This window comes from Pteropus vampyrus, unplaced genomic scaffold (assembly GCF_000151845.1).
Source record: "Pteropus vampyrus isolate Shadow unplaced genomic scaffold, Pvam_2.0 Scaffold36, whole genome shotgun sequence".
Classification (NCBI taxonomy): domain Eukaryota; kingdom Metazoa; phylum Chordata; class Mammalia; order Chiroptera; family Pteropodidae; genus Pteropus; species Pteropus vampyrus.
Window position 1 is genome coordinate 3,028,060 of NW_011888817.1, and position 10,871 is coordinate 3,038,930.

The 10,871-nt window shown below is 43.4% G+C and overlaps 1 protein-coding gene across 1 annotated transcript in view; it reads right to left on the minus strand.

Moving 5' to 3' along the window:
* The window catches only part of TCEA3 (transcription elongation factor A3), a 33,745-nt gene that overhangs the window by 16,043 nt on the left and 6,831 nt on the right, over positions 1–10,871 (minus strand). Inside the window, exon 4 of the mRNA XM_011358030.2 lies at positions 892–1,011. Coding sequence (XP_011356332.1) covers positions 892–1,011 — 120 coding nt within the window. The remainder of the gene's footprint in view (positions 1–891; positions 1,012–10,871) is intronic.

A 10,871-nucleotide genomic window follows, 5' to 3' on the forward strand; every position in this document is an offset into this window, starting at 1 on the left:
TTTGAACATTACTGCTTTAGACTAACTTACCCTGGACTCTACCCAACCCTGCCTGACAACTGGGTGGCCTGGCAGCGGGCACAGGGATGGGGGAGCTGCAATTCAACCAGCTCTCTCCTGGAGTCAGATTTCAGCAGGAGGGAAAAGCGTGGGTGAGGGACAGCTGGGAAGGGTATAAACTCAAGAGTTTAGGGGCTGGCTGCCACCTAAATGAGTCTCCCTATACCCAGCCGTGGTCCCAGACACTAGTCTCCCCTGCACAGCCACAAGAGCCTTGAACCTGGTCTCCCTGCATCCTCTCGCCCCTTTATAATCTACTTGCCACACAGCAGTTTGGTGGGGGCGGGAGGGCTTTCAAAAACACAGCTGAGCCTATCGCTCCCCAGCTGACCCTCTAATGGCTTCCAATTATTTTCAACATAAAGTCAAACTCCTCACCGTGGCCTCCCAGCTCCTCTCCATCTGGCCCCTGCCCCTGCTTCTGCCCCCATCCTGATCTCATGCCATGCTCCCCTCACTGTTCACTGAAGTCCCCACTACCCTGATGCTTTCTGTTCCTTAAATGCACCTGTCCTCCTACCACAGTACCTTTGCACGACTGGCCCCTCCTCCTGGAAGGCTCTTCCGCCTCCAGATTTTCCTATGACTAGTTCTTTCCTACCAGTCAGGACCCTGCTTAAATATCATATCCTCAGGGAGGCCTTCCCTCAACACCCCAGCCAAACAGACCGTCCCTGCCCTGTAACTCTCTAGCACATGACCTAATTTCTTGCATTCATAGCACTTATCCAAGTCTATAATTAACTTGTTTATGTGTTTATAAACATTGTCTGCCTCCATCTCCAGATTACAGGTTCCACAGCATAGGGACCCCATCGGCTGCTTCGCCACTGTCTTCCAGCACCTGTAACAGTGCTCTAGGTAGATACTTGATGAATCTCTGCTGATGAGTGAATATAGGATGCGTTGAGGGAGCTGGCCACAAAGAGATGAACGGTACATCCAGGGGGTCTAGACAGAGCTGAGCTGTGTGATAGGTCCTCTTTGGAAGGCCAATGGCCCCACTCCCTGGGCTTAAAAGAAGGATCTCTCTCTGAACCAGCGTTTGTCAACTATGACCTGGACCAACTCATCTCCACAACTATGATGGAGCCCCAGATTCTTCCCGGTGCTGCCCCTCACTGACATGTGTGCCCCATCACCACGTCCTCGATGCCTAGGACTCAGCAGTGCGGAATCGCTGGGGGAGCCTGAGGATGCTGCTTGGAAGAAGGCATAATAGCAAACAACAATAATAATGTCATTTAGGGAATGCCTAAATGACATTGAAGTGGTTCCAGAGCCAAAATCCCAGGTTCAAGGCCTAACTAACACCACCACTTTGTACCTATGTAACCTTGGACAAGTATCTTTACTTCTAGGTACCTCAATTTTCTCACATGTAAAATGGGGATAACAATAGTACCCATAGAATCATTGAGAGGACTAAAGCACCTAAGAGAATTCTAGTAATGAAGTATTAGGCAATTTACGTAGATTACTACATTATGTGTATCACTAAGCATCACTAAGCATTTTGCATTTATTGAGCACTTACATGGGCTGAGAATAGTGCTAAGCATTTCATTAGCTTATTTGATCCTCATAACAACCTTGAAAGGGGGTCATAATTATCCCCATCTTACAGATCAATGGACTGAGGCTCAGGGAGCTGAACTGACTTGTCCAACTAGCAAATAGCAGAGTCAGACTACAAACCTAGGTCTGCCTGCCTTTCAAATTCAAACATATCTCACCATGTCTCTAAAAGTCCCCTTGCCCAGGCAAGGCTAGGCTGCTTGCTGCATTTTCCCCCTATCAGACTGGCAGGGCACTCCCAGCCCCAGTCCTTCCTCTTGGCTTGGAGCCGGCTGACTGACTGGAATTTGTTTCTAGGTGGCATTTTGGACAGCTACACTCATTTTGTTTTCAATGCACAGAACTGGGAACTGAATCAAATGCAGAGAGGGCATCACTGGCAAGGGTGGAGGTGGGGGTTGGATTAATCACAGCTTTCTTCTGCTCCCCGAATGTGCCAGCACCAGCCTGTGGTCTGATACCAGTAAGCCTTAGAAAATTCTCCCGCTCCAAGTCAGAGCACAGGCACCTGGAGTCCCCGCTCGCTGCTCCTGTGCGCCACCTTGAGGGCATTTCATTTACTGCACCGCCAAGCTGGCATAACGGGGAGGTGAAAAGTCAACTCATTCCCATGGCTGGAGTCTAGGACAACTAATAAAGTGCAACACAGAAGTGAAGCCTTCTCCCCTGACACACTGGTGCCCTTCGTGTTCTGCTCCTTTGTACTCTAGCTACAGTTCCCGGAGCACCTTTGCATGTGACATTCTTTCCCTCTGCCTGGGATGCCCTCTCTTGGCTTGTCTACCAGGCAAACTGCTATTCATCTGTCAATTCTCAACACCAATACTCTCTCTTCCATGAAGTTTCCTTTGACTTCTCAGGTCATAATGAGACATTCTTCTTATGTTCCCATTATGTGTTATATCTTCGAAAAACAAGTATTTTGGTGTCTGCCTCTACACTAATGATTAGCTGCATGAAAACAGAGATCATGAGTTTAAATCTTTGCCTGGTCTTCGAGGTTGCAAACTGGCAGTATACAAATACATTTTGTTTGCCCTACCGTGTCTTAGAAAAATATGAATATGTTGCTAATGTTTAAAATTGGGAGTTTCATATAAAAATCTAGATATCCAGTTTTCCTGAAAAAACTTGAAGACATGGCACACTGGGCTTGCATTTCCATAAAATGACAACCAGCTGGGGCTAGGTTGTGGGTACCCTCTACAGATGGGCAGGTGTTCTCCATTTTGCCATGGTCTCCACTATTCACCCAGTGTGTGCACGTGCCCTTGACCCCTGGAGGATGCTGTTTGCAAGAAGGGGCTTAACAAATGTGCGTACTAAATGAATGAATGAATAAATGAATAAATAGATGAATGAAAGAGAAAGATGAGATAGAGAGGTAGAGGGTGCAGGAAACAGTCTAGGAAGTAGATAAAGTGAATTTACAAGACTTGCTTCTGTCCCTTTGGGGTGCCCACCCCCAATACTGAACCAGCAGGAAATGGCACAACTGCTAGGACAAACATTCTGCCTGACTGACCTTCAGAAAAAGGATGCATTATGGGAGGGAGCCAGGAGACTTCAAGGCCATAGGCAAAATCAGGAGAGGAGTCTGGAGCTATATAATTCCTTCCACAAATGTTGAATGTTTATATTATAGCATCAAACCCAGAAATGGATTAGTAGTCAGTGTTTCATTTTGGGATAGGACAATCCTTCACTACGCCGGGCTGCCTTTCACTTTCCAGGATGGTCAGCATCTCTGACCCCTGCCTACTAAATGCCATAGTGCTCCTCCCCTGCTCTAATTACAGACTGAATATTTGTGCCCTGCTCCCCTCAAATGCACATGCTGAAGCCCTAACCACCAATCTGATAGTGTTTGGAAGTGAGGCCTTTGAGAGATAATTAGGTTGAGATGGGGGTGGGCCCCATGATGGGATTATTGTCTTAAGAATTGGCTGGCACCTTGATTTTGGACTTCTCTGCCTGCAGAACTGTGAGAAATAAATGTCCATTATTTAAGCTGCACAGTCCATAATATTTTGTTATAGCAGCCTGAGGTGACTAAGATTCCTCCCCAAGTCATAGTGACAACCAAAAATGCCTCTGATGATTCCTAAACGACCCTCCGTTGAGAACCACTGATGACAGGATGACACTGGGACCTCTATTTCCAGGCCTCACTCATGGAAGACAATGCTAATTGATCAGAGAACTCTTTTTTTTTTCCCCCAGAGGCAGGATGCAGCCTCAGAGTCCCTCGCTAAGCATCACTCTGAGAGTCTCCTTTCATTTGCTGGAGCTGGCACTCAGCTGCCACATTGGAGTCAGGCAATACAGTGGCTCCAGCAACATCTCAGGCCCATTTAATCTTTATAAAGCATTAAACGACCTAATTTTTGTGCCCCTTCTTTTCTTTCCAGTGGCAGTATTACTGGTAAATTAGGCCAAAATAGCTGTGTAGCTCCTACTCACATTCACCTAGAAGTCAACTCTGTCCCACCTGGATGCCTCAGCATCCAATATGGCCCCTGGATCCTAATCATTTGCTTGGATCCACCTCTAAGCCACTTCTTGGTCTGCCCTGCTCTCCCCTGGCCCTGCTTCTCCTGCTCTGACCTCTGACCTCCCTCCTGGACCACAATTCTCACTCACTCCTTTATCCATAATCTCTCCTTAGAGATCTCATCCAGCTTCAAATGCTAGCTACATGTTAATGATTCTGAAATTTATATTTCTGGCCCAGACTTTCTTCCTGAATTCCAGCATGGTATAACCTAAATGCTTATTCGACTTCTCCACGTGAATAACTAGTACACCCCTCAAATCAGACGTATCCAAACCCGAACTCTGGATCTCCTGCTGCAGCCTGGTTTCCAGTCTTGCCCCTACCAATCAATGGTAACTCCATCCTTGCAGATGCTCAAGCAAAAAGCCTTGGAGTCATTTTGGCTCTTCTTTTTCTCTCATACCCCACATCCAATCTGTCAGGAAATCCTGTCAGCTCTCCCTTCAAAATATATCTGGAGTGCACCGCTTCTCCCCACTTTTACTGAGCGACGATTATATTTGCCTTAATTATCAAAACAGCCTCCTGGTTGGTCTCTCTACTCCTGCCCGGACAGTCCATTCTCGGCCCAGCAGCCAGAGGCTTCCTGATAAATTTGGTCATGTAATTCTCATGCTTAATACCCTCCAGAAGCTCCTGTTTCACTCTGTCCAACTCTCCCCTCTCACTTATTCGCTCCAGCCCTCATAGCTCCTTGGGTCTGAAATGACCCCAATGTCTGCATGGCTAGGTCCTTCATCTCTTTCAAACTTTTGCTCAAAGGTCACCTCAACAAGAGCCCTTCTGACTACCCGATGACCATTTTGTCCCAATCCTCCTCACTCTGCTCTATTGTTTTCCATAGCACTTGTCACCTTCTAAAGCATTGGATAATTTATTTATTATGTGCATTGCTTCTTTCCCTATTTGAAGATAGGCCTCATGGTTACAGGGATTTTGGGCTTTGTTCACTGCTGTATTCTTGGCAAGTAGAACAGTTCCTGGCACATAGTAGGCCCTCAATAAATATTTGATGAATGAATGACTTGATGACTTATGCTACTCTGGGATAGATATCCTAACTAGTTCAGCTCAAAACCAGAGATCCCACTCCAGGTACAGGCTCACAAAATTTCTGTCTTCACTGTCTGTGTTCAGCTTGACCTTGAGACTATCCCCAGACAGTGATGGGGCAACAGTGACTGGTCAGCCACCTTAGCGAAGGAGCCACAAGTCTGATTCAGAAGCTCTCTCAGTCTTACTGTGTGGGTCCTAGAATTCAGAAGCAATGTGACTTGAAGTTTCCTCCTTCTTCTTCCACAGAGTTCCTCTGTTAAAGCAGAGAGAGACACACAAGCTGAACAGGACCTACCTGGTGGAGCAATCCATAGCTTCCCTTACCTTTCCAGTGATGGCCTTTTCGGAGAAGTACCTGAAGACTTGGAGTCCACAGAATCTCTCCTGAAAGATGAGAAATTGGAGATGAGACTCTCTCTCATAGGCTAGCTTCTGTACTGATCTAAAGAGACGAGAGGCTGGGCAGAAAGCATCCTGGAGCCAGGCCTGCTGGGTTGAGGATGATAGAATCCACCTGGATGACAGCTGCCTGAGAGAGGAAGCTTCAGGTGGTGCTGGCTGGTCACCCTCACCTACTCTTCATCAAATAAAGCGACAGAAGGGAAAGAAACCGAATACGTGCCTGATATGTTACATGTGTAATGTCATGTATTACTAATTATGCATAACGAATTCTCAGCAGGCTCCTTTCCTCCTTCCTGTCAGGCAGGCCTTGGCTAGCTGGAGGTTGGAATTCCTGGGATTGCCTATTCTCACAAGGAACTGGAGATCAGCTTCAGCCTCTCCTGCAGGCACCTTAGGAGGAAAAGAGGAGATGCACATGGGCCTTGGAGATAGAAGATCTGCATTGAAATGGCAAGTGAAAAATCAGGATACAGAATTAAACGTATGCTGTGCCTCAATTCTTGCAATAAAACCGATGCCTAGGAGGAAAAAAGATCGAAAGAAAATACACCCAAATGCTAACCATAGCTATATTAGGGTGATGGGATTAGAGGTGAAAAATGCCTTATTTTCCAAAATGCATATAGCTACATTCTTTTTGATACAGAATGCATTTTCCCCTTTTACTGGTTTTATAAAATTAATCCGTTTATAAATTGCAACCCCCCACTCCTCACCTCTTACCCAGCTGGCCTTTTAATTCCAGCATAGGTAACACCTTCGAACAAACTATAATTTTCTTGTTATGTGTATTGTCGGACCACCCCCCATGTAAATTCCATAAGAGCAGAGTTCAGTGGGTTTTGTTCACTGTGGTGGACACCGACTCACACCCTATTGGGCATTCACTCTCCCAGTGTACTGGGACACAAGGACTTTCTCCCGCAAGCTCCCCTGGGCTCTGCCTGAAGGAATTCTCTGCTCCAGTTAGCATCGGCAGGCCAGTAGGCTGGAAGTGCTTTGTGGAACAGATGCTCAGAGATGCCCGGCTTCCTTGGCCTTCAAGTGGGTCAACCTGAGATGTGTTCTCCAGTGTTCCCCAGTGTTCCCCAACAGGATTTAAGTCCTGGTCGCCCACAGAGTAACTTGCTCACTAATACTCCCCATGCTGGCTTCTTTTCCTTCCCTGTATCACTTCCTCACTCCTCTATTCGCATTTCCTGAAATCGCTTCCCAGATAAACCCCTTGCACCGGAATCCACGGCTCAAAGTCTGCTTCTGGGGAACTCAATCTAATATATTCACTGACTTATCCCAAGTGAATAGACTAGTGCCTGGCACAGAGGAGGTGCCCTTTAAATATTTGTTGCCGAATGCTGTGAAGTCAAACAGTACAGAAATATAAAAACTAGAAGAGTGGAAAAAGAAACCTTCCCTGGTTATAACTATTAAGTTTCCAGATCTACATGTGTACAAACATAGACGACATTTACCATTTTACAAAGGGAAGCAAAGACATAAGTTGTAATCTCAGCCCTGCCCCCAGGCAGGTCTTCTTCTCTGAGCATATGTTCCCTTACCTGTCAAATGGGGAGAAAAGAACCTATGTCTTGGGGCTGGCTGGGAAGAAGACATTAGATCATTAACGTCCCTACAGCAGTTCCCAGCAAAAAATCCTCAATGCTCCATAATCCTAGGCATCTGATTTCTTGTTTTCCAGATTGTGCAATGTTCCTGCATGGATTTCCAGCTCCCGCCTCATCCTCCAGGTGGTCTGGGAGTCAGTGGGCGAGGCAGCGTTAAGGGCCAGCCCTAATTACCCTGTGGACCAGACCCCAGCATAAATGTAGGGGAGGCAGCAGAGGAGAGGGAAAGAGAGACCCTCCTTCACATGTCCCTCCAATCCACACAGGGTCTTGGGAGTTTCTCTGCGGGGTTCCTCCCTGAATGCCCAGTGGGGATGGACAGGTGCGGGCCAGAGCCGGAAGCTGGAATTCTTGCAGCCTAAGAAAGAAGGGAAGACATAAGCCTCTACTCAAAGCCTCACCATTTTCTGGCCCTTCCTTATTGCTTTTCTTTTTAGAAAAAACTAGAAATATTCTTCAGTTATTATAAACGATGAGTATGAAAACTATTTGGGAACACGAAAAAAATGCCCAAAATACAATAGGAAAATAGATAAACAGGGATGTCACTTGTACATGCTACCTGCAAGAATGGAACAATTACGTATTGTAAGTAGATCAGGACTGGGAGAGAAAAGGAAAAAATAAAAACTGCTCTATTTGTCAGAGTTGGCACACTGTGGACAAACATTTTTAATTCTTATTTTAAATTTCACTTATGTGGTTATAGTGTGTATATACAATAAATAATGATAGTGAATTATCATTAAGAAAATCAAAAAGAAAGGACCTTCACCCATTGAGGTGAAACAGCACCGCCGTCAACTTGATTCTTTTAGCAAGTTTGGGAGACGACCAGGGCCCTCTCTGTTCAGCCACAGTGACAGCCTGACACCACAGCTCCATGGCTGTGAAAGGTAAGCCGGCACTGACAATTCCACATCCCAGAGAAAGTTCAAGACGTTGTTAGGTGTAAAATGCTGGTCACAAAACAGTACATATAGTATGCTTCAGATTTTATTAAGAAAATATAAATGTGCATGTAGATGTTCTTAAAAGACAAGAAAGAGGTGCATCGAGATGTTAACAGTGGTTTTTTCTATTATTTTCTTCTTGCGTTTGCTTTGCTAAACTTTTTACACTAAACATGACTTATTGTTGAAATAAATATATGTATGTGGAAAGGTTACAAAATGGTATGTGGAATGTAATTCCATTTTATTAATGCAATAAGTATTTTATGGGTAGTGATGATGCATACGTAAAAGTCTAGAAGGATATATATGTGATTATATAAACTATATATATATTTATACACATAATTATACATATATATATATGTGTGTGCTTGTCTCCAGGTAATGAGTGATTTTTAATTTTCCTATTTATATTTTTAAAACTTTCTACAATGAGCAAGTAATTACCTGCATAATAAGATAAATATAATGCAAAGGTAAATTAATAAATATAATTAAAATATCTTACAAATAAAGCATTTTATTTTTAAGAAGAAAAAACTGAGATAATGATGCTTATTTTTCAGGCCACAATACTGAGTCTCAGAGACTAAGGGTGTGAGTAAGTGATCAAGTTCAGCCCAGAATTTGGCTTTCTGCTTTCCAATTATCTCCGTGACCATACCTGTCGTCTAGAGCCTTTTAAAAGAGACCCCTCTACTGATCATTTAATGGGATCCAGGGATGGAGCAAAAGGAAATGCATGTGTTTGGGCTGCCATCTTTATCCAGATGTCTACACCCACTAATCTATAGCTCAGTCCCACGATGGGGTCTCCTCTCCTAATAGTCCAGCCTCTACTTTTTTCAACTTCATCTCACAAGACCCTCCCCCGTCCTGGTCCTTCATTTGCCAAGGTGCTCAGAATCAAACAAGTGGTCTAGACGTGGCCAGACCAGCCAAAGCATGAATGTCTACAGGGGACCACACTGGTATAGCTGGGCCTAGTAATATTCAGTCAATGTTCACTCCATGATGGGCACTGTGGATCAGAGGATCCCTGCCAGCCAAACTTCTATCCCCTTTGGGAAAACAAAACACACCGTATGGGATACAACTGTCAAATGAGCAAATTGAAAGGATTTCAGAAAAGCTTACAAAGCCATGTGACAAGTATTGCATCTTAAAATACAGGCTATAAAATGGATGATAACTATAGAAAACAAGTCAAAGAGAGAATAGAAAGATAAACCATATACCAAAATATTAAGAGTGATTGTCTTTGGGTGGTAGAAATGGGGTAATTTTTTGCCTATTTTTCTATATTTTTTTCTTATTTCTACAACAAACTTTTATCACTTACTTATTTTTTTAAAAGTGCTATTATTTGTTGTGATTTCAAAAACAATACAGAACCTTTGTGAAAAAAACAATATAGATTTACAAATTTCATTGTATAATATAGAATATGAAGCTCTTCTAATTATAATCACACATATTTTTGTTTTAAAAATAGCTTCATTATTTTTCCTTATTTCAAAAATACATCACTTATTAGAAAAAAATTAGAAAGATGAAAATTTGCAAAAAGAAAGAAAAAAAACTCTTTCAATCCTATCTCCCAGAAATAATCACCATTATCACCCCAGTGTACATCCTTCTCATCTTTTCTCCAATGCGTATACATAAAATTCACTTATTTAATTTCTATAAAAAAAGGGGATCATACAGTTTCTCTTAATACTCAGTGAATGACATTTCATCATGTCATTAAATATTCTTTTTTCCTGCAGTGCTTCTTCATGGGGACCCTATTGGCATTCTGAATACAATAAATGGTTCTTTAACGTGTGAGATTATTCTCTGTATTGCAGGAATGGTAGCACGTAGCATTCTCTCTGCCCCACAGTTATTTTTACAAGCACAAATGGGAGTAGTGTGGTGGAGGCGTATCTCCCTCCTGGTCAAGAATCACTCCTCTTAAAGTATCATTTCCTAAACTGTTTTCTGCAGAACACTTATAATATAGGATTCTAATAAACATTCATTTAAAAAGCTTTCAGAGGAAAAAGTGTTTCAGAAACGCCAGCTGAAAAAATGTTACACACAGAACATATCTTTATGTTTAATCTGATTAAATCTGATCAGATCTGATTAAAATGAATTCCTTGCAGTGGATGTACTGGGTGACAAGGTATGTCCATTAAAAATGTTGATATATCACAAATGGTATTGTATTATCTAGTATCATCAGATACTACTCAGTATTATCTAGTATTACCCCTCATCTATTAGATGAACAAGGTAGGATTCCCCCCACCCTAGGGAATTAAGTGATCTGTGTTGTCACATAGGGAATAAGTAGGACTTATTTATATATCCACAAACTTTTATCTACCATAATGGATAAGGCTCTTGGGCCCTATATGGAAGTCAAGTCACGCTATTTTAGGGACTCTGGCTGAGGTGGGCAAGGGGAATAGGCTTGGAGCTGAGACAAACATCTGGTCTATTCTTTTCAGCAGAGGTTTGGGGTTCTGACAGACAAGACTAGAATCTCATTCTGTCACATAATGGCTATGTGATCCTGGCAAAGTCCCTGTTCCTCAACCTTCAGCTGAGTTCCTAGCACCATTTTCCCGCAACCCTGACAAA